Genomic DNA, 27,529 nt, shown 5'->3' with positions numbered 1-27,529 from the left:
TGTGAGCTGGCTCCTCCCAGGAGAAAATGGGTTTTTTCTCTTTGCTCACACCCACACTGTGTGAAGTGAAACCATTAGCATGGCTCTGGATTATTTGTAACAGCAGCATGATAAAAATGCCTTTTTTAAAAGGAAATTTTGGAGCCCCTCTCTTCTTCAGTTTGTACCCTCAGTAAAGGATGTGATTGCTCCAGTGCAAAACCAGCTCTGTCTGAGCTCAGAGTTGTGAGAGGGCTAAAATCATTCCTTTAGAAATTAAGGAAAGCCCTGGGAATGCTGGGGATGGGCACTGCCAAGGTTTGGGTCCCCAGATATTCTTGCAGGAATGGGGGGGAGATGTGCAGGTCTGCTCTGGCTGCAAGAGGCATTTGGGATTTAACACATCCAGATGTCACCTGCAGCCCAAAGCCCTGTCCCTGCCGTGCAACCCAGGGTGCTGGAAGCACATCCACTGGGAAGGGATTCCCTCTTGTGCAGCACAGGTCTGGAAGAGGCTGGAATTGAAATTTCTGGATTGAAAACAGCATTTCAGGCACTGCCACTCGGTGCTGAGAATGGGGCAGTGCTCTGTGTGTGCTGGAACCCCAGCTAGATCCCTGCTCCACACACCACCAGAGGTCGAGCAGGGTTCCTGGAAAACAGCTGTGGAAAGGCTGGGCAGGAGGAGGAGAACACAGGGTGAGGTTTTAATTACAGCCATGCCAGTTCCAGGCGAGGGGGAGAAATAATTTCCATTGGGTCCATGCAGGCTCAGCCTGACCCTTCCCTTCAGCACAGCTGCCTGGGCTCTGTGAAAACAGAGCAGTTTGGGGCAGACGGGCTGTGAAGGACTTGAAAGCATCATTTTATTCCCAGCAGGGCTGTGAACCTGTTGCTGATGAGGCACAATGGAGTCCTGGTCTTTAGAAGCAGCACCTTTGCTGTTCCCCTGTCATTGTCACTTCTGGGTGGTGTTTTTGGACAAGATTTCTTTGCTGCTTGCTCCTGCTGCCTTCCTCTCTGCTCCACTGATTTCTTGGCAAGCTGGGAGCTCCTCCAGAGGAGAGGAAGGGCTCTTTGGGCATGGCACACTGAGCTGCTGCCAGGGCCTTCCAGAGGAGCTGGGAGAAGGAGTTGCTGTGATATTGGTGTGAGGAGCTGCTGAGCTCCTTCCCGCCCTCCAGAGCTCATCCCTGGCAGCTCTCCTAGCTCCTGTCACCTTCAGCCTGTCCCACCAGGTGGAGAGGGACTGGAGGAAGAGTTCCCCCCTCTCTGGGACTTGTTCCAGCTCCGCACCACCCTCTAGGAGGAGATTTTTCAACCCAGACCTCTGAGGGCTTTGACTCTCTTCCACCCTTGAGGAGCTTTTTCATCTTTATACCTGTGTGTCAGGCAGCTTGGGCAGCAGTTAGGTAATTTCAATTTGTAAGGACCAAAGGGCTGTTCTGGGATTGAAATGGGTTTTAGAAGGACAAGGCAAAATTGTGAGCCAGCATGTATTGCTTCAGGCTTTTAACACTGAGGTCCTTGTTAGTGGAGGTGCTTTGTGCCTCTTAAGTATTTTTTTTTAATTTATTGCTTTTGGCATTTCCCTTTTTGGTGCCTACACTTGATCTGCCCTGTCTGAGGTGTGTACTGCACCAGAAGGCTTCACTCTAGCTCGGGCAGGCTGTGGGGATGCTCCAATTTGTGAACCTGCCTGTGTTCCCCCTGCAGCAGGACCATAAATGCAAGTCTGTGTAGCAAATGTTTTCCTCCTTGGTTCTGGAGAAAGCTCATCTGCTTTGTAGCAGTTTAAAACAATCATTTGCACATCAAGTGAAGGCCTGGTGCTCTCGGAGGGGCACTGAAGGGACATCAGAGCAAAAGCTTAAATGGCCTGAGAGCTAAGGAAGCTCTGGGTGGTGGCATCAGCACAGACTTCAGAGGAGCCCTCTTTCCTTTCTTCCCTCTTTTTTCCTAGCAGCACGTCTGGATCCCTGCAGATCCCCGGGTTTGTGCTCTTTGGCTCCCTGAGCAGAACCTGGATCTGGGCCATGCCTGTTGAGGCCAAGGATTTGCTTTCCAGGTCCCACAGGAGAGCTTTACTCCTGGACAGAATTAGAGTCAGAGAATATCCTGAATTAGATCATGGAGTCCAGCTCCTAGCTCTGCACAGGACAGCCCCAAAAATCACCCCAGGGTTTGTCCAAACAGACCAGAGGTTCTGGCTGATGAATGATGCTGGATTTGAGTGCTGGGGAGGAGATTGAGTCTTTGACCTGCATTTATATAATGCAGCATTTCTGTCTGTGACCCAAAAAAAAAAAACTAACCAAGAAGCAAAAAGGCAAAAAAAAAAAAAACCAAAAAACACCAAAAAAACCCCCCACCCCAAAAAACAAAACAAAAAAAAACCAACAACAAAAAAAAAAACCCCCAAACCCAGCCAGTTCCTTGAATAAGCTGATTCCACCCCAGAACCATCCTGTCCTTACTGTGCCAAAGGGTTTGCATGGAGATAATGTCAACCCTGATCCAAGCCAATTTAGGGATGTTGTTTTAGTTTTGGCTTTTTTTTCCTAAAAATCCAGAGGAGAAATTTGAATCCAGGTCAGGTCTGAACTGTCAGAAGCTGCAAGAAGGGTTCTGGGGTTTCTCTGCCTCCCTCTATCCAGTTAATTTCCATAAGGGATTAAAGCACTGGGTTGTCACTTGTGCTTTTTGCTGCCTATCTCTTTTCTGGAAAGGTCTGTTTTCTAAAGTCTTGTCTAACCCCAGTGGAGCTGTTCTGGTGTTGAATCCCTTCTTAATCTGCCCTTCCCACTTCTCCTCCAGGTTTTTATATAACCGGATGGGATATTGGAGTGACTGGTCCATTCCAATCCTTGTAACAACTGCTGCTGGCTTTACCTACATTACAATGTTACTGGTGAGTACAGTGAAATCCATTTCTTAGAGCTTTGTTGGCTTTAAAAAAGCCACGAGCTCCTCAGGCCATCAACAACCTGAGGAGTTTTCTCTCAGAAGTGACTCCTCCCTCCTTCTCTTTCTCTTTGCCTGAAGTTGCATAAAATCAAAAGTGAGAAACTGATGGTCTTTGAGCTCAGATGCTCAAAAGTAAAAGACAGATACCCTCAGGGGAGGAATACAGTTTTGTTATCCATGGTCTGGCCCAGTTTCCACTTCTGGGCACAAGTGGCAGTAGTTTCCCTTTGTCCCGGGGTGCTGGGACCTTCAGGGAGGTGTCCATACAGCTGGCACTGCTTCCTGCAGCCCCAGGAGCTGTAGCCAGGCTCTGAACTCCCTGCCCCTTGCAGGGCAAAGCTTTTTCCTCCACATCCTTGCCTTTGGAGAGGATCTGCTGGCCCGTCCTGCCCCCACTCCTGCTGGCTCATGTGGCTGTCCCCTCGGTTGGTGACGTGTCCCTGCGTGCTCAGACACCACAAAGGGTGGTGATGTGCCTCTGTCTGACTCTCTGTTTGTCCCTCCAGATCCTGGCACTGTGTCACATCGCTGTGGGACAGCAGATGAACCTGCACTGGCTGCACAAGGTAAATCTCAGCTCCAAGGGGAGCAGGCTCTCGGGAATGCTGGAGCCTGAGGAGCAGGCAGAGGGTGGCACTTCTGTCACTGTGTCCTTGGGAAGAGCATGAAATGTCTGTGGTGCATGTGTGGCCTCATGAGCAAACTGCTCATCAGAGCCTGGGGGCAGAGAATTTGGTGAAAAGCTTTTGATAGAGAGGCCACCTGTGGAGATGGAGAACATCAGTGCTTAGAGCAGCCTGGTTCAGTCCCAGCTCAGGTGCTCCAGGAACCTCTCTGGGGCTCCTGTCTGTGCTGAAACAGCCCTGGAGAGGGGCTGAGCAGAGGTGAAGCTGTTCAGAGTGTGCTTGGAGGGACCAGCTGGGAAAGCCTTGGGAGAAGAAGATGTAGGTGTTGAAGCTGAGGGTGTGCAGGGTGAGGTTTGCTGGGCCCAAAGGGATTTGTGTGTGAAGCAGTTTGAGAAACACTGCTGGGAAACGCAAGGAAAGGTATTTGGAGCACAGAAAGGGAGTGCAGGGAGAGAAAATGGGCTGGCAGGATCCCATTGTAGCTGGCAGTCTGCTAACTGGAAATGGAGGGACCAGTCCTGACTCTGCCAATACCCATCTCCTGAAATTCTGCACGTGAAGTAGGATCAGAGCCTGAACCTCCCAGGACAGAGAGAGCAGACACTCCCCCACCCTGCCATTTTCTTTTCCTTTTTTTATTTTCCTTAGAGATTATAGAAACTTCCTCAGGGGAAGAGGATGCAATCAGAGAGAGGAGGCAGAGACTGTCTGACTACTGCTGCAGCAAAATAAATTATCAATTCCTGACTCTGACATATGTTTCTTTATCAGGGAAAATGATATTTTTCAGATATGTTGGTGGGCTTAGATGAGTAAGTCCAGAAAAGGGATGTGTTGGTGATCAGTTCTACCCTCTGGACTCCCACCCTTCCTCCCCTTCTTCCAAGAAGCCCCTTTTTCATCACAGCTCAGATGTGTGGCTCCATCTCTTCCCTTCCCCACACCTCCCTCAGCTTCCTAAGGAAGTTGAGATACAAGGCTGGAATAAGTTAATATTTTTCTTGGAACTGTACTGAATTAACTTCAAATATAGATGAAAGTGTGTGGGAAAGGCTGGTATGGGCAAAGCACACAACTCCTTCCAATTTTCTCCTGTAATTCTGGGCAGAGGGTTGTAAACCAAGTGGAAGATGAGTGTGAGGGGTGGAGGAGAAGCAATAAATTGGAGCTGATGGGAGGAGTGGAGATTTGTGTCCTGACGCCTCCGTGCCACACAGGATGGCCACACCAAGGGGAATTAGGGCTCCAGAAAGAGGAATCCTGTCTGCATGTACCAAAGGGGTTCTGTAAATGTTGGCAATGTGGGATTTTATTTGCTGCTCCAGGTATTAAACCTGACATTGGCCTGGAGGAGCCCTGTGCACCTGGAATGTGATCCATTCATTTCTGGGGATCAATTTGCTGCCAAGTCTCCCCTGCAGGTTTTGGATCTGCAGCAGCATCCTTTGGCTCTGGCAGAACAGCAGAGGCTGAATAGCAGACACAGGCAGAGAGTGGGGAATTATTTTTAGACAGACAGCCCAGATTTTCAGTCTTTGCAGCTGGAGTTATTTCCGTGGCACTTTTCCATGGTTTGAACTTTTTACCTTCACCACGGAGGTCGCATTTTCTTTCTGACTGCTTTGCTCGCACCTCTGAGTGCTTCCACGTGAGGGGGAGGCTGGGGGAGGTCATGGTGGGCTGAGGTCTGTCACCTCAATGCCACCACTGTCCCTTCCCCAGCCCCAGTATCTGTTCTAACATGAGCCCAACCTCCTTCCTTGTGAATCTTTTTTCACACCTTTTATAACGTGCAAAGCTTTTCTCTCTCCATTTCCCAACCTATAACATATATCCCAACCTAATTTTTATAATAACCACAGTCCCCAGCCTGTAAATGCCCTCTGGTTTCTTGCAGATTGGCCTGGTGACAACCCTGATAACTACTGTGGTGACCATGTCATCGATAGCACAGCTTTGGGATGAGGAGTGGGAGATGGTATTTATTTCACTGCAGGTGAGTTGTCTGCAAGGATGCTTCCCTGGGGGAGGAAAGGGGCCAGTGCAGCTGAATTCCCTGGGATTTTTGTATTCCTGTAGGGTAAAGCTCTGTCCTGATGGTTGTCACAGCCCAAATTGAAATCTTGGCAATGAGAAAATTGTTTTAAGGAAGGCTTGTGGTGTCTTGCAGGGCTAGAGAAACATGAAAGGAAAATACCTACAGACTTAATTTCTTACAGATCTGCTCTCTGTTCCTTTTTCCCCCTCGTCCTCAATAAAAGAAGTCCAAAAATATTTTGCCCATTTTGCTTAAGAGGTGCTTGCTTCTGCTGACGTGCATTTGGGAGTATGCAAATCTATGCAAATACAGGGGGTGGAAATGGCATTCACACAAGTGACTAACATTTCTCAGAAGTGCTTTATTTTATTGGGATATTTTAAAGGTTTAGGCAGGGAACTGGAGAGCAGAAACACGACTCAGATGGTACATCTCCAGCTTTGTGTCGTGGTGCTGCACCCTGCCAATACAATCCAGTGTGTTCAGAGAATTCCAGAAGAGTTTGGGTGGGAAGGGACTTAAATTCCAGCCAGTGCCACCCCCTGCCATGGGCAGGGACACCTTCCACTAGCCCAGGGTGCTCCAAACCCCATCCAACCTGGCCCTGGATATTTCCAGGGATCCAGGGACAGCCACAGCTGTGCCAGGGCCTACCCACCCTCATCCTGATTTTTTTTTAGTTTGAACCTAGACTATTTCAGTTTAAAATTGTTCCCTCATGTCCCACTGTAGCTGACCCTAATAAAGTCTGTCCACATTTTCTTACTTTTAAGTCCTAAAAAGCCACAATGTGTTGTCCCTGGAGCCTTTTCCAGGTGAACTCCCCAGCCTGGCTCCAGAGCAGAGGGAGCAGCTCTGTGGCCTCCTCAGGACTCCCTCCAGCAGCCCTTTTCCCAAATATCTGTGTTATTGGGGGAGAAATTCCCCTAAAAGGGGGTTAGAGCTTTCCTCCTTTCCCTTCAGAGTAGCTAGAGACAATGGCAGGATTTGGAAGAAGCCACGGCCAAAGCAGAACCTGCAAAACCAACACATTTTCGAGGTGCTGGGGTGTTTTTAATCCCATTTTCCTCTCCTGTTCTTGTGTCCTGCAGGCCACAGCCCCTTTCTTGCATATAGGAGCCCTGGCAGCTGTCACAGCACTGTCATGGTTGGTGGCAGGGCAGTTTGCACGGACAGAGAAAGCCAGTGAGTACCTCCTGTGTCCCTGCAGGGTGGGGACTGCCTGCTCCTCTTGTTTCTCTTTTTCCCACCCCGTGTTTCTCTTTTCCCCCCTTGTTTCTCTTTCCCCTCCCCTTATTTCTCCTTTTCCCCCATGTTTCTCTTTTTTCCCATATGTTTCTCTTTTTTTTCCCCATGTTTCTTATTCCCCCTTTGTTTCTCTTTTTTCTCCCCTTGTTTCTCTTTGCCCCCACCTGGTTTCTCTCTCCCCCTTGTTTTTTTTCCCCCCCTTTTCTTTTCTCCCCCTTGTTTCTCTTTTTCTTCCTCTTGTTTCTCTTTCCCCCCCTTGTTTCTCTTTCTCCCCCCTCATTTCTCTTTTTTCCTTTTCCTTTTTTTTTTAAATTATTTTAATAAGCCAGGAAGCTGCTTTTCTTCTCTCTTTCTGTTCCTGGATTGTTTTATTTGTTTTTAAGAAAAAAAAAATGCTATTTCTTGATTTTAAGATTATTTCAGACTCATTTGGCTTATGGAATTTATCTTACCTGAAAGAGTTTACAGGTGCAGACATGGTGGTTTAGAAATAAAAGAAAAAACCCCAAAATATCTGTGAGAATCTACAGTCACTTTTAATGGAAAATAGGATTTTAATATTTTTGAAACAGCTGCAGGCCTTGGTGCAAGCCTATTCTTGCCATTTCTTTGTGGCATTTCAGCTTTTTTTTTTTTCTGAACAAATTTTTATGGGGTTTATTTTTGCTCTGGTTAAACTAAATTTTCAGAGCCTGGTTGGTGTTTGGGTGCTCCTGGGTGAGGATCCCATTGTGTGTCTGCTGCAGGTTTGGGTGCTGGTGACACCTCCAAGGTGCAGGACACAGCCTGAGGTCCCTGAGCAAGGTGTCACTGAGCTCCTGGAGTGCTCCCTGAGTGATGGAGATAAAAATCCCTGGCAGAGTTCCTGGAGTCACTTTCTGCCTTGTGGGAACGTGTGTGAATGAGCCTGTTAGATGCTGGAAGCAAAAAGGAGCCTCTTTATGAGTGAAACCAGATCAGCTGTGGCCAGGAGCTGAGCTGGGCCTAAAAATAAAAAAACCACTGCCTTCTCTATCTTGCATCCATTGCAAATATTTGGTTTAGGGTTTGTGGTTTTTTTTGAGGTGGGGGATTTTGTGTGTTTTTTTGGGGTTTTTTAGTGTTTTTTTTTTCTTTTTCTTTTTCTTTTTTTTTTTTTTTTGGAGGCTATCCCTTGAGTTCCAAAGCCTTAATGAGTTTGCAAAATAAATAATTTTAAAATTTTAAAAATCAAGTCTCCTGCTGCAACATCTGTGGTTTCAAGTGGCTCCAGATATTTTAGGAGATCTGCCTGTTGTTTTTTAGAAGGAGCAAAGAAGCACAGATCTGTGGGGCACAGGGGATGATTCTGTTGCTCTGTCAGCACCTTCCAGAGATTCCCAGGGAGTCTGGGCTTGGTGGGAAGTCACTGATAAATGGAATTTGGGTGGCATGGGAGGCAGTCCTGCTCATCTGGCCCCAAGCACTGCAGCTCTGTCACAGCCCAGGGATTTATTTAAGCATCTCCAGCTTGCTCAGTAAAACATTATTGCATTTTTCTGGTGCAGATCTCAAGGCAGAAGCAGCTGAAGTGGTTTTGCCCTGGTGGACCACCAGTATAAACCTTAGAGGCACAGAGGTGGTGCCATGGCTTATTTTTAGCTGTGTGTGACTGTTGAATTATTTCTCTCGTCAGGCAGGGCAGAATTTGGTTCTGTCCCACCCAAAGGGTGGAAATGCCAACAGCGTTTTGAGCTACATTTCTGGAGGTTGAAGCAATTCACTTACTGTTTTCCCAATACAAAATGAAGTGAAAACCTCTTTCAGGATTTGATAATTTACTTTTTTTAAACGTTTTTTCCCTGAACACAGAGCTCTGCTCTCACACTGCAGGCACTGGTGGTAGATTAGCTTCAACAGAGGAGTCCTGCCTTTGCTCCTGTGGCATGAGGAGGTCAGGGCCAGCCTTCTGACCATCTCTGTGTCTCTCTCTCCACGCCAGCCTCGCAGATGCTGATGTTCACTGCATACCTGGCAGTTGTAGTTGCACTTTACCTCGTCCCCCTGGCCATCTCCTCCCCCTGCATCATGGAGAAGAGGGCCCTGGGACCCAAGCCAGCCATCCTGGGGCACCGAGGGGCTCCCATGGTGAGTAGTGACCTGTGCTGCTGTCACCTGCCACTCTCTCCAGGGCACGGCTACAACAAATACAGTCTGGAGGCACTCCTGCTGCTGGGATTGCTGTGGGAATAAAGCAGGGCTTGAGCCCAGAGTCAAGTGACAGCCCAGATGTTTGAGGTGCAAACAGAAGGGCAGTTCAGGCTGGTTTGTGCCACTGCATTCTCTTGGCTGATGGTTTTCATCTTCCCTTCGTCTTCTCTTCCATCCTCATTCTCTTCCCAAACATTGCCACCATCTCTTTGGGGTGGCTTTTTTTTTCTTCAGGCTTCTAAAGAGCTTTGGTTTGTGCTGCTTTGTGCAGGTGGAATCAAGAAGCACTTGCTTTGCTGCACAGCTTCTTTACGTATCCAAAGTGAGAGCAGTTAACCTGGCTGCTGGCCTGATGGATAGCAGCAAACCCTCACAATGAACATCTTCTGCCAGAGCAGGAGAAGGGCTTGTCTGGGAAATAAATCTGTGTCAGGTCAGATCCTCTTTCATTAAATCAAGCTGTAGCTTTCTTGTGTGGGCAGTACAATAATCAGGTCTCATCTCCTGCATCTAGTTATTAAATCCCTAATGGCTTTTGCTTATGAGTTTATCCTCTTGTCCATTGTAGGGTTGGTTTGTTGTTTCTTCTTCTGGTTTGTTTTGTGCTTTTTCACTGTTTTTCAGTCAGGTTGAGGAGTTTACTGAAAAATTGGGTCACAGAATCCCAAAATGGCTTGAAAACCATAGAGTTCTGAGCCCCTGCTGTGGGCAGGGTTAGTTATAGATGCTCTCAAAAATATGGAGATTAAAGACATGTTTTATTTTCTGTTTTAAACAGAACTCTTACTGCCTTGGAGTGTTACTCACCTGGCATGATGGGACACTAATGCTGAAATGCAATGGCCTGGCAGATCCCACACTAAGCCCCACACAGGGAACTTCCAAAGGGCATTGTTTTACACAAAAGACAATTTAATTTCTTAGGTACCACTTTAATCCTGCCTTGTAGGGTTTTTTGGTCCAGTTTGTGGCTCACAAGGAGATTAACACTGGAGAGATAAAGAGGGGAAAAAAATAATAAAAGATAAATTAAAATTATGGCCATATTTCCAAAAGGACTAGAAAACTCCCTTAAATCTTGTTGATTAAATGAACGATAAGATTCTTTAGTGCATAATCACAGAATCCCAGAATGGTTTGGGCTGAAAGGGACCTTCAAACCCACCTTGTTCCAGCCCCTTGCCATGGGCAGGGACACTCTCCCCTAGACCAGCCAGAGGTTTGCAGTGGCTGCAGTTAGTTTGGAATAAAATTTGGTTCTTCTGTCCAGGCTTCTTCATTAACCTCCCCACCAAATGATGCCATGAGTGCATTTTTAAGGCCTGGCTAATTAAGGGAAAAACACAAATGTGGTGATGTCCATCTGCAGCCAGGCTGTGCTGCTCTAACACAGTTCCATAATCTTCTTTAAGGAAGGTCCCCAAAGCTCCTGTCTCTGTTTGAATGCATTTGCAATGGACTTCTAAGCACAAAAACAACCAAAATGAGTTCATTTGTGGTAATTTTCTAGAAATTACTTGCTGTGTCTCTGCAGCAGGAAGAAATGAATAGTAGCCTGATTTTTGCAGGGGATGAGTCTCTCAAACCAAGCACAAGAGGAGGAAGAGCTTCTAGAAATCCTGAGCTGGGTCTGCGTGGCTCTCAGTGCCTGGGCAGGGTTTATGAAAGAGAAGAGGTTTGGAAATTGTTGCTTTATTCCCCAAGGTTTCTTTCCCTTAAGGAATTGGTTGTTTCCCTTGTTATAAACCTGGATTTAGGTTTTAGACATAGCATGCCTGAATTTATTGTACCAAGCAGGTATCCCTTAAGAATACCTGGAGAGATACAGAGAGAAATGCAAGCAGAAAGGTTGTGCAATTTTTTTTTAGTTACTGCAGTTTGGCCATAAAGTTCTTTTTAAAAAATAACATTAATCTCAGCAATTAATTCCTGTAACAGCAGCTGCTCCACTTAGATGCTTCTTTGCCTTAAACATGCTTAATTTGGGGCTTCAGCTCCCTCCTTCTTGGTAGAAAAGGTTAAATTTGCTTTCCTGGCTTTCTGGTTGATGTTTGCTGAGTTATGTCAGGAGTGTCAGTGGCTTGTGCAGAGGGCAGGTTTGGATGGACTCCCTGGGAGAGGCAATTTTTTGTGTCAGGGTGACAGCCTGGGGACTCACCCCCTGCTCGCAGGGAGATCTGTCTTTGCCTAAAGGCAAATCACAGAATCACAGGGTGGGTTGGGTTGGAAGGGACCTGAAAGCTCATCTCATTCCTCTGCTCTGGAATGGGCAGAATTCCTTACCCCAGGCTGCTCCAAGCCCTGTCCAGCCTGGCCATGGGCACTGCCAGGGATCCAGGGGCAGCCGCAGCTGCTCTGGGCACCCTGGGCCAGGGCCTGCCCACCCTCACAGGGCACAATTCCTAATTCCCAATATCCCATCCATCCCTTTCCTGGGTCCTGTCTGTGTAAAATGTGCTCCCCCTTTTTCCAGCCCCTCTTTAAGTACTGCAAGGCTGCAGTGAGGTCTCCTCAGAGCCCTTTTAGGCACTGAGATCTTCCCAGAGTTTTCTCTTCTCCAGGCTGCACAAGCCCTGCTCTCCCAGCCTGCTGTGGAGGAGAGGGTTTTTTTGGGAAAAGCAAGAGGATCACCTCGCAGGGTTACCCTGGGCTGCTTGGGAAGCTGCTGACAGCAGCCCAAGGCGATGTGAGCCAGTGGATGCTGCAGCTCCTTGTGGCTGCTGCTCTCTGCTGACAGCTCCGGGAATGTGAGCAGAGCTCCTCCAAGCCCGACCTTGGCTGACCCAGCTGCCCTGGCCCAAACAAGCCTGGCTTTGGCTGGGAGCTGCTCTGGGGAGATAACGTGGCTCTGTGCTGCCTTTGCTGAGCAAACAGAGAAAGGAGCTGGTGCTGATGTGTGGCTGGAGGCAGAGGAACCAGAGCTGGGTGAAGGTTGGGGCTGACATTTGCTCTGATTGTTTTACCCCAAAGCTTTTTTTGAGCCTGCAAAGTGATCAGAAAACAAATGTCTCTTACAGCCACTCTAAGTGCTTAAGCCAGTTTTTATACTTATTTTCATTATTTTATTATTATATTGTGCTTGCATAGTGCAATTGGGCCTTTGTTGTTAATTATTCCCCTTTGCAGTAAATCCTGGTTTGTGGATGCTCATTGTGTCCTGATGGAAGTGATCCTAGTGGTGGAAAAACAGGATGTTGCAGGATGTTTTCTAAACCTGAAAAAAAAAGGGAAAAACTAATTTATTTTTCAAAAATAACTTCATTTTGATGTTTTTCAGTGCAAAAAACCTGCCAGGTTTTCCTTCTGTAGCTGTCAATATTTTTTTTTCTGGTCTGCCTGTTGTTTCATGGGTGTTTTGGGAGCAGCTACACTGTACTGCTTTTGTAGAACAGCAAAGTATCTGTCTTCACACCATTTTTATTTTAAGCAAACCCTAAGTCTGTTACCATCTGCTCCATTCAACAGGGAGGAATTTCAAATAAAATCTGAGTCCTTCTCTCTGATAGCCACGGGGAAAAAATTTCTAGGCTTAAGGCTATTTGTTTAATTGTTGGTAAAACTAACTAGAACATTTGTTATTAGAGAAACCCTCTGATTTCTAGACTAATAGCTGACTTTATGGAATGAGTAGAAGTGGGAGTAAAATGTGTCTTACAGAATACACATTCTGGTTGTTGTCTGTGGTATGGAAGAGACAGGAACTTTTGGGCACAGATAGATGTGGAATAATAACATTTTGGAACGCTGATATCTCCAAACCCTTCTCCCAGCATCCTTGCTGACACTGCTTTGTAAAATTCCCTCATGCTGCTGATCTCTCATTGCTTTTTTATTTTTTTTTAATGTTTTCCTGACAGCTGGCACCAGAGAACACTCTGATGTCCTTCCAGAAGGCAGTGGAGCAGAAGGTGTATGGAGTGCAGGCTGATGTGGTGCTGAGGTAGGTCACTGCTGGCTGCTCTGGGGCTGCCTGTGCGTAATCCAAGCCAGGAACGCTCCAGCAGATCCAGAGTCTGGGCACTGCAGCCTTTTCCCACTGGGAAGGGCTGTCCTGGAGAACTCATCCAGTAACTGCTGTCTGTCTCTGTCAGATGCTGCTGATGATTTCACTGAGGTGATGGGGAAAGGTGGACTTGTCCAAGTGAGGGAACCTGGATCTCTTTGCTGTCTTCATTTGCAAGAAGGCTGTAGTTTATCCTAGAGCCTGGTTTATGCCAGTAAAACACAGCCAGAGCTGCTGAAATGTGACTTCTCCTGGGATACCCCAGGTGCAGACAGAGCAGAAATTCCAATTTGACTTTGTTGCACAGCAGAGTTTTCACCAACCTTGACAAACCATCCCAAGAATACACCAGGAGGAAGCTCTTCCTCCTCCTCTTCCTCTGGCATTAATCTTTAGGGAAGGAGGATGCTGATTGTCAGAAAGTCATTCCTTGCTGGCAAATGTTGAGCTGAGTGGCCAAGACCAATTAGAATTTAGAGAGGGATATTTCCAGAGCTGTGCTTTGTTCCAGTTCCTTCATATTCCTTAATATTCCTGCTCCCAATTTGTCCCAGTACCACTTACAAACTCAAAGCAGATTTTTTTTTAATTTTTTTTTTCCCCTGACTGTTTTGGAGGTTTGATGGATGGATATTTTTGCCTGGTAGAAGGAAGTTTTATTTTTAATCGCTTTCTTTTTACTTTGCATAATTTTTTTTGAGAGAAAATTATTTAAAAACAGAAGGAATTTCTTCCCACTGGTGAGTGGAAGGTCACTGTGGAAGGATGGAGTATGAATTGGAATATGTTACACAGTTTGAGTTTTTTTCCAAAATGAGTTTGTCATCTGTTGTGAGGGCACAAGTACTCGAGTGTCCAGCTCCCAGATGAGCACTTGGCTCACGTGGCTGAATCCATTAACACTGGCCAAGGAGAAAGGTGGGCTTGAGGAGGAGGAGAGCTGGAAATGCTCCCAGATCCTTCCCCACTGCCACTCATCAGCCATCCCAGAGGAGCACTCCAGGCTTAAACAATGCCCTTGATGGCCAAATTTCCTGAGCCTTCTCCAAGACACCCAAGTGCCTTCAGAAAAAGAGAATTCCATTGCCTTTCAGACTGAGAAGTGGGATGTTGGTGCAGCTGGCAGCACCCTCGGGGAGGGTTTGCAGCACAGGTTTGCTGTCCCTACCCTTCAGGAAGATGCTCTTTGTACCTTGGCTGGATGGCTCCATCCCTCCTGGAATATTTCCATGTCCTTCTAGACACGTGCCAGCATGGGTGGGCAGCTTGGGCACGCCCCCAGAGCCATCACATCCTGCTCCACACCCACCCCACATCCCAAACCAGCTGGAAAGCCAGCTTTGCTCCAAGCACCAGGAATTGCTGCCTGTTCCTCTCTCTCTTCCACCCCCTCCCACATCTCTTCCTCTAAAGCTCTGATTGCTGTCTCTGAATTCTGCTTCAGCCCTGGCCTGCCAAGACCCTGTGGTTAGCCCTGAGTGGTGCTGGGAGGGGAGGATTGGAAGGAGGCAGCAAATGTCAAGAGCCCCATAGGATTTCTGCACTGTGGTTAAGGCTTAGCAGTGCTCTGCTCTTCTGTGAGATGTTAAACTCGAGCTCCTGGCACTTTGAAACAGTCCACACTCTTCATTCTGCAGTTCCTTAGCGGGTTTTTTTTTTAATTTTATTTTTAACTGTATTTATTAAACCTTTGACTGCAGCAGCGTGGGATTGCCGTGTCAGCAGGTTGCTTTGGGCTGGGGGAAGGAGGTGGCACAGCACAGGCCAGAAATAGCAAATAAAGGTGCCAGTGACCTTTGTGAGAAGGGTCTTCTGAGGGCAGTGGTAAAGCTGAGGCGACATTTGCTCCATCCTCTAAAACTGGGTTTCATTTTCCCTCTGGGAAACAGCTCTGGATTGTCTCCTAATTCAGATGGGATTTTTTATTTCAACCCATCCTCTTTTCAGACTTTTTCTGAGTCTCCTGTTAGGAACATGGGCTCCTTGCTTTGGAAAATGTCACTGCTACCAGGCTGGCTGCCCTGGGTTTGTCCTGATTCCTGTTCCCCTGCCTTTGATAAAAACTGTCACTACCCTGTGTGGTTTCACCACTGATCTGGTCACAGAAAATGGAGTGGAAGAAAGTTTAAAGAGTTTTTTATACTTTCCAGAGTCCTTATTCTGTAATATCCAGATGGCTTAAAAACTAAGCATTTGCCTGCTTAGTTTCATCTGAGAGGTGTGGGGTGTTTTGGGGGTTTTTTTTTAAAGCATGATTTTAACTCATGTGGACATGAAACCAGTTTTCAATTGGAGAAGGCAATTTCAGAGCATTTTTGGTAGTTTGGAAGCCTTGCATCTTGCTGAAAGCCTGATGTTCACATACAGTGTGAGAGGCTTTGAAAATTCCCCTCCTTTCCTGCTGTGGAGAGTGTGTGTGTGTGCATCCAGGGAAACCTCTGATGTTTTTGGGAGCTGCAGAAGCTGAGGAAGCTTGGATGAGCATTCAGGGTGGGTGTTCTTGGTGAAGCCACCTGAGTTTTACATTTTTGAGGGAGAAGTGGATGAGGCATGGGCAGTGCTGTGTCAGTGTAGGAGTGACTGCCAACACCCAGCAGGTATCTGAGAGAGATCTTCCTCTTGAGGATGCTGGGGATTTTTTTAGCCTCGTTGACACCTTCCCAAGGATTTTGATGTGAGAGGGGCTGGAGTGGGAAGGGGAGTTTCCCTCCTCCACCTGTAAGAGGGTGTGTGTTTGCAGCTATGATGGGGTGCCCTTTCTGATGCACGACAAGACTCTCAGGAGAACGACCAACGTGGAGGAGGTGTTCCCAGAGCGGGCCTACGAGCACTGCTCCATGTTCAACTGGACCGACCTGGAAAAGCTCAACGCTGGAGAGTGGTTCCTGCAGGTGGGTGCCACGGAGCCATGGGATCACAGCTCCTGCCCAGCTCCTCTTTGAGGGTGAAAGGTGTAGATCCATCTCCTTGGTGGTGTGGTGCACTGGACCAAGTGTGCATGGACCATGTTGAGTTCTGTCTCTCCTAAACTTAGGCTTGGTCTAAGCCACTTTCTGTGCCCCTTCTGGAAAAAGGGGCCTGAAGCCTGGCTGACACCACAAAGAACTTCAAGACCCCCAGTTATAATCACTTTTTAATGTGATTATTAAAAAAAAAAAAAGATATAAAAACCAGCGTGTTGTACACTGTTCCCCTTTTTCTGAATTTCATTTTGAGACAATCATCTCCACAAAGAAAAAAGTAAGAAAGTCTTTGCACTGTGGGTGTCTTGGCTTTGTGGCAGTAATCCTGGGATTGCTTTGCTTCCAGAATGACCCTTTCTGGACAGCAGGGTCTCTCTCAAGGGCTGACTACTTGGAGGCTGCCAACCAGTCAGTCTGCAAGCTGGAGGATATGCTGGAGGTGATCAAGGACAACACATCCCTCATCCTGAACTTCCAGAACCTGCCAGCAGCTCATCCCTACTACAGCACTTACATCAACATCACCCTGGAAACCATCCTGGCCTCGGGGATTCGGCAGCAGGCTGTGAGTTCTGTGGGCTTGGGGAAATCTCCAAAATCCCTATGGTTTCCATGAATCCTTGCGTGTCTCCAGTGGGGCATCACTGGAAGTTGTGCTGGGCACAGAGTTTGGAATGGAGCACCTGGTACAGCTCAGGAGAATTTCTTTCTCTCTGGGTATAAGGAAATTGATTCTCCCTCCTTTTTTTTTTTAAAGTCCCCACTAAGGTCACAACAGAGATGGAGATGAAGAGCAAGAGAAAAATTATTAAAACATAGATGTGGGGATGTGAAGTGGGATTCCTCTCTCGGGTTTTTAGTTCCCTGTTGAAAATGCATGTGGCTGCTTCTCTGCTGCTTTGGTAGATGAGCATCGCTGAGTTATTAAGACCAGGCTGGTTGGGGCTTGGAGCTAGAGAAAGGTGTTGGAATGGCAAGGGGTTGGAATGGGATGACTTTAAAGGTTTAAAGGTCCCTTTCTAGCCAAACCACTCTGTGATTCCATGACCCACTTTACCTCTTGAGAGTGAGCTGGTGACTTGATGTGCTTCGGAATCACGGTGTGAGCTCAGGGAATTCCATGCCCTGCGCTGGAGTGTTGCCAGATTTGGGAGCCACGTTTGCCATACCCTGTTCCCTTTCTTGCTGCCCCCACAGGTGATGTGGCTGCCAGACACGGAGAGGCAGCTGGTCAGGCAGGTCGCTCCTGGTTTCCAGCAGACTTCTGGGCTCAAGCTGGACGCGGAGCGCCTGAGGGAGAAGGGCATCGTGAAGCTCAACCTGCGCTACACCAAGGTCACCAACGAGGAGGTCAGGTACTGCCCTCTGCCAGAGCCCTCAGCATCCTTTCCTGAGCATCCCAGCCTGTCTGGCTGCACACTGGGGTCTTTCCAGATGGATTTGGTCTCGAAAGCTTGAGCTGGACAAGCTTTTCCCTAGCCATCATCCGTAATCCAGGCTGTTTCTGGGAATGCACAGCTGCCTCTGACATCTCTACATGCTGTCTCAGGATATGATGAGCCCCTTTGAAATACAAATGGATGAATTGGCTGATTCTTATTGCACTCACAGTTCTGGGAAAAAAGTGAAGGCCTTTCACACTGAGTTCCCTCTGAGTGCTGCTTCATCCTCATTAGCAGCTGCCCTTTGCTTCCCTTTGTCTGCTCCAGAGCTGCTAGCTTGGAATTTTGATTAGCCCAAAGTCTGGATATGCTTTCAGAAATTTCTCTTTGCAGAAAGAGAAACTCCTGTCCTGTATCATCTATTTAGGCTGATCAGCTCTTCTCTGTAATGGCCCTGGCACAGCAAGGGGTTCCTGTCCTGCCTCAGCCTGTGTGTGAACTGTGTGGTGTTTTAGCTCCCAGGGAGGGCAGATTGTTTCTAGTAGGGCTTTTCTGGTTTTTAAAATTTAAATTAAACAGGTTTGCAGAAGAGAAATATCTCCAAAGGAGCTGGCTGGCTGCATGTTAGAGCTGAAGCAGGGAAGAGCTGAGCCTGCAGCTGTTTGGGAGCGTGGCCCTGTTTGGGTGATCCTGCTGTGTCCTTCCATGGCTGCCAGCAGTCAGTCCAGCTCCTCACCCTTAAAACCAAGGCTCTGCTTTATCTGCAGGATAATCCCTGCTTATTTTTCCTCCTGTTTGCTCTGCCCCATGGAGAGGGCTCTGTGCCCAGTCACTCATCTGTCCCAGTTCATCAGCCCCAGTCTCCCATCAACCCCACCTGAGCTGTCTCCAAAATAAGAGCTGTCACCTGAATGTTTCTTGAACCCTGTGGTGCCCAGCCAAATGTTGCTGCATCCCTGGTTTAACACAGTTCTCTCAATTCTCCCCAAATCCAGCACCTGGATGCAACATGGCTGCAACCAGCCCTGCCCTTGAGAGCCCCTTTGGAGCTCTCTGTTGAGAGCTGGGACATGTCCGTGTCTTGCACTGTGTGCTTCCACCTCAGAGTGTTAAATTGCAGGGATTAATCTGTGCTGCCCATGTGAGGGAGATTGTTGATGCTTCTGCTTCACAGATGAGGAAATAGAGCAATTTATGGGAATTCTCTGGGTACCAGGTAATTGCCAGTGCTTGGTTTGCTGCTGGCAGTTTTAGCTGCTTGGAAAATGACCTCGGGAGACTGGAAGCTGTAACTCTGCAATTGTCCCCAAAACAAGGGCATGGAAGTTACAGGAGGTGATGTTGGAGGCAGGTCTGCCAGTGTTTAATTAAGCAGATTGCCCCCGAAATGTTCCCGGCGTCTGAGGCAGATGCTAATTTCACATCAGCAGATGAGATGCTTGTTCCAGAAACACACCATGTCCATCATTCCTGGGGAAGCATCTGAGATGGCCTGTGGCCTGTGCCAGACAGCAGCCAGGAGGTGAGGAAAGCTGTCAGGATCAGTCCATTGCCCCCACGAGGCGCCCTGTTAAAAACTCTTCACTCCCCACAATCCAAATAAATCCGGCTCTGGCTGATGGCAAGGGATGGAGGTTTGGTGGGGTCCTGCATGTCACCCCGTGCGTGTGCCTTGGCAGGGACTACGCCATGGCCAACCTGAGTGTGAACCTGTACACGGTGAACGAGCCCTGGCTGTTCTCCATCCTCTGGTGTGCCGGCGTCCCCTCGGTCACCTCCGACAGCTCCCACCTCCTCCGCAAGGTGCCTTTCCCCATCTGGCTCATGGTAAGCACCACCCTGGGAAGGGCTGGCAGCGGGAAATGAGCTGGGTGGGGGTGGAGGGGAGAGGTTTTCCAGGGAGGTTTGGCTGGGCTTGAGGGTTTCCCCACTCTGGATGGTAACGAATTGGTGTTCCTCTTGAACAATCCCATCAGTTTGGGTGAGATCCTCGAGGATTGCATTGCACTCCCTGTTCAACCCACATGATTTTTCCAGTTCTCCTCTGGGGGAAGAGCATCTTTGCAGACCTGCTGAGCAGCTGTTAAGAGTTGCAGGTGAAGCAGGCACACAGGTGAACCAGCAAACCAGGCCTCTGTGTCTTGGCCAAATTGTAAAATTAGGTTTTTGCCTGTTCTGAATCCCAAATTGAGGATTTACCTCTGCCTACCCCATGGTGGACAAGAATAAGCAGAGATCCAGTGATGGTGCTTCAGCTGGGCTCAGCTGCTGTGATTGGCAACTGGAACCAGACCTACCAGTGCCTGAAAGGACAGAAATTGTATTTACAGCATGGGGCTGTGCCCAAAAGGTCCCATCTGCACTTAAAATGGATCCTACATGGATATATTTCCCTGTTTTCCCCCAGACTTGGATTGCCAAACAGCATCTTGCCCCTCACCTTGAGGTACAACTGAGATAGAAAACTTCCAGCCCAGAGAGCTCTGAGAAAATGTCAGCACACAAACAGGAGGGAGAGTTTCAAATTGTTCCTGTTTGCAGTTTCCCCTGATAGTTTTGGATGACAGCCTGGCATTAGGAAGGCCATAAATATTGTGATTTATACCTAACCCCTGCAGCTCTGTGCTTTTCTTGCTCCTCGGTGGTAACTCCAGCCATGTGTGGTCTCCCTGTGATTGCACAAACCCAAATGTTTAAGGTCTGCTCCTGTTTTCTGTCTTGCAGCCTCCAGACGAGTACCACCTAATCTGGATCACGTCTGATCTCATTTCATTTCTTGTAATTGTAGGAGTTTTTATATTCCAGAAGTAAGTTTGTTACAGCTCTGCTCTTGTGTGTTTGTGACCTGTGTTTTTGTCCAGATTGTCGGGTGGAGGTGGGAGAGAGGAGTTCCCTCAGCCTCAGTTCTTGGATTGCAATAGCAGGGGAAATATTCACTAAAAAACCCTTGCAAACAGTAATTCCACTCCCAAGATGGGATGGAGAATTGGATGCACACTTTTAAGAACAAGAGATCACTAATTAGTAGTGTCAGATGCTTTCCTTTGCTCCTGAAATATGTGGAAGAGAAACTGTAAATGCTTTCGGGAAAAGGATGTTGAGAAAGACATTAGGGTGCTTTAAAGGAAGGAGAGGGGAGGGATTTTGAGAATCCACCATTAAGTGTTCAAAAAGGACATGTTACAGTTGTCTTCAATCAGTTTGTTCCTGTTTGGAGATAGAAATATAATGGAATCATGCAATGGTTTGGGTTGGAAGGGACCTTAAAGATCATTTAGTTCCAACACCCCTGCCACAGGCAGGGAGTTATTATGGGAAACATTATGATTCTGCAAATCAAATCAGGTGCTTAGAAAGAAGAAAGAGAAGCTCTACTCCAGAAGTTGGACTTCTCTGCAGCAAAGGGCTTGCTCTTCCAGAGCCTTGTGCAGGACAGACCCCTTTCCCTGATGTTGCAGTTTCTCCACCACATGAAAGAGTTGCCAGCAGGGTTGAGGATGTGTCAAAACCAAATCAGAGCAGAATTGCCCAACTACCACCTGCTGATGTGATTCAGCTCTGGGGAACGGGGCTTGGCATTTGGCCTTCAGTGTCATGGTTGATTTTTTTGGTGTGTTTTCGGTTGGTTGGTTTGGTTTTGTTTTTTTTCCCCAAGTCTTTTTTGGGGCAAACCAGAGCTGCTTCCTTCATGCAGGGAAGAGGGGGTGGGTGGGAGCAGAGGCACTGCTTTAATGTGCTCGTCCTCTGTCCTCTGCATGGCTTCTGTCTCCTCAGCCATGGTAGGGACTGCTCCTGCTCTTCTGCTCCAGCCCCCGTGACAGGATCGTGGCAGCCTCTCCAGAGGGGGAATACCAACTGTGATGACTTCTGACTAACCTTTTTTTTGCCTCTTTGCCTTGTTTATTTTCTTACTGCTCTGACTGTTGTGCATGTTCCTCCTCTTTCTCTCTCTGCTGCATTCTGGCATCTCACAGCTATCACATGATCAGGTAATTCTGGTGCTTTCCTCCTCTTTCTCTTTTTCATTCAACCTTCCTTTCTCTCTTTCTCTCTCCCTCTCTGCTATGGCTTCACTGCAGATGGTCAGGGCAGGATGCAGCTTTTCTGATGCTTTCCAACATCTGGCTACAGGAGGGGACCATGAGGGTTTGGACATTGCCACGAGCACCAGGGGCGTCTGATGCTGAAGCCAGGGGATGTTTTGAAGGCAACCTGACCTTCTGTGACAATGATCTGAGTCAGTGCCTTTTAAAACAGCCCAGTTCTGAGGTCCCAGGGCACACTGTAATTGGGAGATTCCCAGAGGATGTAATGCTTTCTCTGTAGAAATAATCCCATGCAAAATATCCCCCTTCCTCCCTGTATTTACCAGAGATGTTTGAGACCAGCCTCTATCCCAAAGAAAATAATGGAATCTATTCAATTTTATAAAATAGCACTGCTCTGAATTAATGGGGCTGATAACTGGAAAGGTTTGGCTCATCAGTTGGGATCTTCCTGAGTTGCACCACTGGGAAGCTGGAAATACAGCGTGAAAACAAAGAGCACTGCAGCAGGGGAGGGAACTGAGCCTGGGCTGCTGGATTTGAAGTGCCATCAGTCAGAACCCCAGATTTCTCCTCGTTCTGGCCCTTCCCTCAGTGGTCATTCCCACCCCTTTGGAGGGAAGTGCTGGCACTTTGCACTCAAGCCTTCTCTGCCTCCCCACTCAAACCAAACTCTTCACGTGTTCCCTTCTCCATTGCTCCTGCTCTGTGCCATGGGTTTGCATTCCTGAGGATTTGGTTGCCCCCACCCACTGCCTCGGGCTCGGGGTTGGCCCCTGCAGGTGTCCACGAGGTGTTCTGAGCCTCCTGTGGGTGCAGGGAGGTTGGGTGGTCTCCCCTTGCTGGTGGATGAGGAGAAGGCAGCTTTAGGCAGGAGCAGGCACAGGAGGGGGACTGCAGCTGGCTTGGCTCTGTGCTTGCTCCATCAACCCCATTTTTCCCTCGACCTGCCCCTCTCCCACCCCCTCTCCATGGCATTGAGCATCTCCCCTCCCACGCCAGGGTCTGGCCGTGGCCCTAACCCGGTGTATGCTGTCTCTGTGTTGTTGTCCCAGTATTTTTTAGTCCGTTCCCACCCCGTGTCCGTCTGGTCTGCTCTGACGCCAGCCTCCCAGAACAGGACCTTCCTGCTGTCTCTCTGGCCTTTTTGCACGCTGCTGTCCCAAACCTGGTCCATCACAACAGAGTCCAAGGGGGTAGGAGAGGTGCTCTTTTCTATTCAACCAGCTTTTTGGAGACCCAAGGCTTCTGAGCGCAGCACAGAGTGTGTTGGTCGGAGTGGCATCCTGGTTAAATGCACTGGTGGCCCTTGTGAGAGGATATTTCGGATTGGGGTGACCCTCTCCTGGCTCAGTCAGAGCAGTGCACCCTCTGAGAGGAGCCATCATCTCCTCGTGTGTGTTTTACCACCCTGGGTCTGCCCACAGCCACCACGGGAGGTGGAGAGCACGGAGCAGTGCTTGCTCCTCTTGGCAGGAGGAGAAGAGCCCTTGGTCCCTGCACACGTGTGAGCCTGGGCTCTCTGAGCCTCAGAACGACCCTGGGAGAGCTGGGCTCTGTGGGTGAGAGGTCACTTTTGGTCACAGAGTGACTTGATGCTGAAAATGCTGGTGTGGTGGGCAAAGAGAAGACTTGTACCAATGTGTTTTGGTCCTGATTTAGAGTTTGAGGAGGATTTCATCCTGTGAGATCCTGCAATCACATTAATGGGGATACCAAGGCAAAAAATATGTTCTTCCAGGTCAGAGTGGCTCAGTTTAGATAATGATAGAAGAAAAAAAATTATTTGCTTTATTCTTCAATGTTTTTGCCTCCTTGTGCTTCCTCTGCATTGCTTCTGTCCATGGGTCTGTGAGTTGTGTCGTGTTGCCATCCCACCCCTTCTTTTCTGTGTAGCCTTCATCTGTACCCTGGTCAAAGCCTGATTCAGGTCACCCGGTGTCAAGCACTGGGACTGGGGAAGGGGGTGGAAACCCTGCAAAACTGACACCAGCTACATTTGCCTGGGAAAAAAAAAATTGCAGAACCTCCTTTGTGGATGTTGATTTGTCAGGCTGATGCTGTAGACCCAGGCTGGAGATTTGTGGGCTCCTCAAATCTTCTGCTCCTGGGGCTGGCTAGGGGGTTACAAATGGAGGAGGTGATGGTTTTGGTCACCTTCTCTTGTGTGGGTGAGCCACTAGATGGTGCCAGCAGATCAGAAAGCTCATAGGCCACCCTAAATCCGGGCTGTTTCTGTATCAAATAGCTTTAGGGCATCCCTGGCTCTGGCAGGGAGAGTGGGACTTGCTGCTGGCTCAGTGGGGTGTGGGCTATGAAAGCCTGGCCTAAACATCATCCCCTTGTGGTGGGATCTTGGCTGAGCCCACCAGGCTGTGTTTTCCCCTATTCCAGCAGCCCATCTTCCCCTCCTCATGAGGGTCTGCCACAGTGCCACATCCACGTGGCTGTTAAATCCCTCCAAAGATGGGCACTGCCCTGGGCAGCTGTGCCAGGGCTGGAGAGCCCACTTGGGGAAGGAATATTTATTTCCTATACCAAATCTAAACCTCCCCTGACACAATCTGAGGCCATTTGCTTGCCGTGTCTCAGGTTTGAAACTTTAAATTGTCTCTGAGCTCTCTTCTCCCACAAGCCTGACCACGGCACTCGGTGAGGGAAAATTTGTGGTTTCTTTACTTGGCTGGTTCTCTTATTCTGTTCCCTCTAAAAGTTTAAACACCTCCATCTCCTTTGCACAACTGGAGAGGGCTGTGAGACAGCTGCAGCCCTTGTGGAAATTAGTTTATGGATTTATCAATCCATGGGTTTAATTCCCGGGTGGAATTAGGGTGCTCAAGGTGGTTAAAGATGCCTGAGGTAATTAATCTCTGGACATCCTCCTGCCACGTGGGGCTGTGCAAGGGAGCCGAGGGCCTCCTGCACTGAGGGTGCTCCTGTGTCTGGAGAGGCCAGTCCCTGGAGCCCTGCTCCTGTCTTGCAGGTGGCGCCTGGGGAGCATCAGGACCTACAACCCGGAGCAGATCATGCTCAGCGCCGCCGTGCGCCGCTCCAGCCAGGACGTCAAGATCATGAAGGAGAAGCTGATCTTCTCAGGTAGGCACGGGGCTGCTGGGTGCCTCCCTCGGCTCTCACCCCACGGAGGGAGGGGCTGCTCGTGGGGCAGGGGGCTTTTCCTGCTGTGGGGCAGGGGACGGGGCTGACCTTGCTGCACTGCGCTCTTGGATACGGGCATGGGATGATCCTTAAGGTCCTTTCCTGCCCAAACTCTTCTGTGATTCTGTGGCACATCCCAGCACTGATAGGCTCGGAAATCCTGCGTTTAGCTTCCCATCTCACACTGTCCCACATCTTCTCCACTCCCCATTGTCACTCACCAAAAAACCCAATAATGGCACATGTGACCACAAATACGGTGATGAGGTTGGGGTAGACCTGGAATTCAGTGGCATTAGAGGTTGTGGCATTCCTGATATCCTCATGCTCCTCCCAGAGTTTATTTCTGTTGGAACACTTTGGTAATGTTTCTATCACATACCACCTCTAAGAAAGATAGCAAAATTGTGAGCAAAGATGGAAATGTTTAGCTTTAAAAGGTAAAATGTGGTGCATGAAGCTGGAAAGCTCACCTTTGAAGGAATGTGAATATAATCCCCCCACCCCCTGAGCTTTGTTATGGGTTTTCTTTTTTTTGTATTTAGGGTCTGGAGATGCCCAGCAGGGATCAGGGTTTAGTGCTCTGGGCACAGACAGAGCAAAAAGGCAACATTGCTTACTGTGTGAAATGCCAGCCAGAGGTGGTGAAAATCAGGTATAAATCCAGGGAGCCCAGACAAGGAAAACAGCTTGGCACAGCAGAATTAAGCTTCCCTGACATGTCCTAGACGTAAAATCCCTTAGAGCTGGGGGGTGCAGATTGAAGTTTTGTGCCTCTGAAACAACTACTCCCACTTAGGGTGGATGTTTGACCATTAAAACCTTGGTGGGTGCAGGTTTTGCCCAGTGAAAGCAGCGACTGGAAGAGCCAGTCCTTTTCCAGGATGGGCAGGGATTAGGTTCAGGTACTTTGTACCTCTCTCCCACAGGTGACAGTGACATCAGGTGTAGGGGGATGAGGAGGGGATGGCAGGGGGGATCCAGCTCTGCTCTGGTGGTGGCTGCATTTTGTAGGGCTGAATTGTAGAGCTGAGCTCCAAACTGGAGGCAGATCGTGTTCAGAACTGAGAGAGCAGCATTCCCAATTCCCTGTAGGATCAGAGGGGTGCCACGTGCTGGGATTGCTCAGCACCTCAGCCCCCCATCCAGGGGGGAAGCCCCTGTGATGACCTCCCTGCCTTCTCTGCCCTTCCCAGAGATCAACAACGGCGTGGAGAGCACGGACGAGCTGTCCTTCTGCTCCGAGAACGGCTTTGCCAACGAGATGGTGACGCCCACGGAGCGCCGCGACGCCAAGCTCCGCGCCAGCTGAGGGCTGTGCTCCCCTGCCTGCCTCCCGTGGGATGGGAGCCTCTGAGAACTGCTGCTGGGGCAGAAACCCGCTCCCCCTCCCCACCACTGGCTGCTCCACCTCCCTGGTTGTGAGGCTGGGGGGCTTGTTTTTGTAAATATGTAGAAAATCTGAATTTTTTTGTCTTTTTTTTTTTTTTGAGTCTAATTTTTCCAGGGCATGAATGGAAATACCGTGTTCATTAAATCCTCAACCTTACGGCTGAAGTTCTTTGAATCTTGATGTGAGAGCCTGAGTCCCCTTGTGGGGGGTTTTGGGAGCAACACTTTGGACCTGTGTCCCATTTCTCCCCCTTCCCCTGGTGCAGCGACTGTGTAGCTGAATGTTGTGATGTTCTTGTGAAGTGTTGATTTTGTTACGGTTCCTTTTCCTTTGTTTTTTCCCCCGTTCCCCTTTTCCTGGGCAATGAAATTGTAGCTCTGATGCCACAGGAGGCTGTTGGGAGAAGAGAAGCTTGCCTAGGAGAGGAATTCTCGCTGCCCTTCCCTGCGGAGGTTCAGAGCCAGGGAAGGGCTTGCACTGGCTCAGTCACTTGGGCACCTGCTCCTTGTCCCATCCTCCTTCCCCAAAGCCTGGATGCTCGATGGGGAATGGCCTTCTTGGAATGTCCTGCCAGAGTTTTGAAGGCAAATCCTGAGCATTGGCTCCAGATTGGTCTCTGCTGGCAGCAGTTCTTGATTTCTATTTTTTTTCCCCTTTTTTTCTCTCTTCTCCCCAGGCTGGGCTCTGCTTGTGACAGGCAGTGCCATGGGCACCATCACTGCTGGGATCTGGCTGAAGTGCCTGCCACTCCACGTGGCATTTGCAGTCACTCCTTGCTCCCCTCCTGGAAGAGGAGGTGGTGCTGCTCTGGGAGCTTCCCCCTCCCTGGGCCGAGGAGATGCCCCTGGGTGAAGAAGTTGTAAATAGTCTGGAAGGCGAAGCAGCCCTGGGATATAATTTATTCCTGCAAGGAGACATTTGCTCCTTGCTGTAAAAGCAGGATCTGTAAAGCTGCACGTCCTCCAAAGGAGTGATGGTCTTGCAGCAGATGCTGATGGGCTCTGAAGGCAGAGGCTCCCATCAGCAAATTTCCAATGCAAAAGGCTTTAACCCAAACTCTTAGACCAGAGGTTAGAAGTAAAAAAAAAAAAAAGGTAAAAAAATTAAAAAATAGAGGAGGAGAAGGCAGTCTTGGAGATGCCGATATACATCACATTCCACACCCAAAGCCATGAGAGAAACAGCCTTGAGCAGTTTCTTCTTGTTTTGGAGCTGCTCTGTCCTTTGAGGCTGAAATCCAGTGGCATTTTTGAAACCCTGAAGTTTGGGCTCTGTGTGTAAGAGTCGGGGGAAAAAGTGGCCAAGTTAACTATGTGCAAAAAAACCACTTTGATGATGACAATGTGAATTTTAGTGCTTGAAAAAGCACCACCCCAAATCAATTGCATCTCCCCCAGGTTTTTAGGAGTGTAAGTGGAATAAGCCCCTCCTCTTACCTTCCCCAAATGCTGTCCTTCTCCATGGTACTCTCAAGTCCGTGAAATGCAGCGTGTCTTGTTCTGCAGAACTGCAAGATTTTGGTGGATTTGAAGGGATTTTGAGAACGAAGTTGCTTCTCC

The 27,529-nt window shown here is 48.6% G+C and overlaps 1 protein-coding gene across 3 annotated transcripts in view; it reads left to right on the top strand.

Moving 5' to 3' along the window:
* Positions 1 to 27,040, top strand: part of GDPD5 (glycerophosphodiester phosphodiesterase domain containing 5) — a 97,025-nt gene extending 69,985 nt beyond the window's left edge. For 2 of the 3 annotated variants that reach the window (XM_064411140.1, XM_064411141.1), the window contains exons 4-17: positions 2,797 to 2,890; positions 3,453 to 3,512; positions 5,470 to 5,568; positions 6,702 to 6,795; positions 8,819 to 8,964; positions 12,885 to 12,967; positions 15,771 to 15,921; positions 16,340 to 16,558; positions 17,191 to 17,348; positions 19,055 to 19,202; positions 20,100 to 20,182; positions 21,350 to 21,364; positions 24,405 to 24,517; positions 25,774 to 27,040. In XM_064411140.1, coding sequence (XP_064267210.1) covers positions 2,797 to 2,890; positions 3,453 to 3,512; positions 5,470 to 5,568; positions 6,702 to 6,795; positions 8,819 to 8,964; positions 12,885 to 12,967; positions 15,771 to 15,921; positions 16,340 to 16,558; positions 17,191 to 17,348; positions 19,055 to 19,202; positions 20,100 to 20,182; positions 21,350 to 21,364; positions 24,405 to 24,517; positions 25,774 to 25,889 — 1,579 coding nt within the window. In that variant the 3' untranslated portion in view covers positions 25,890 to 27,040. The remainder of the gene's footprint in view (positions 1 to 2,796; positions 2,891 to 3,452; positions 3,513 to 5,469; positions 5,569 to 6,701; positions 6,796 to 8,818; positions 8,965 to 12,884; positions 12,968 to 15,770; positions 15,922 to 16,339; positions 16,559 to 17,190; positions 17,349 to 19,054; positions 19,203 to 20,099; positions 20,183 to 21,349; positions 21,365 to 24,404; positions 24,518 to 25,773) is intronic. The other variant, XM_064411138.1, reaches the window with a different exon arrangement.
* Positions 27,041 to 27,529: the final 489 nt, after the last annotated feature.

This window comes from Passer domesticus, chromosome 2 (assembly GCF_036417665.1).
Source record: "Passer domesticus isolate bPasDom1 chromosome 2, bPasDom1.hap1, whole genome shotgun sequence".
NCBI classification, from domain to species: domain Eukaryota; kingdom Metazoa; phylum Chordata; class Aves; order Passeriformes; family Passeridae; genus Passer; species Passer domesticus.
This window is presented reverse-complemented; position numbering and strand designations above follow the sequence as displayed.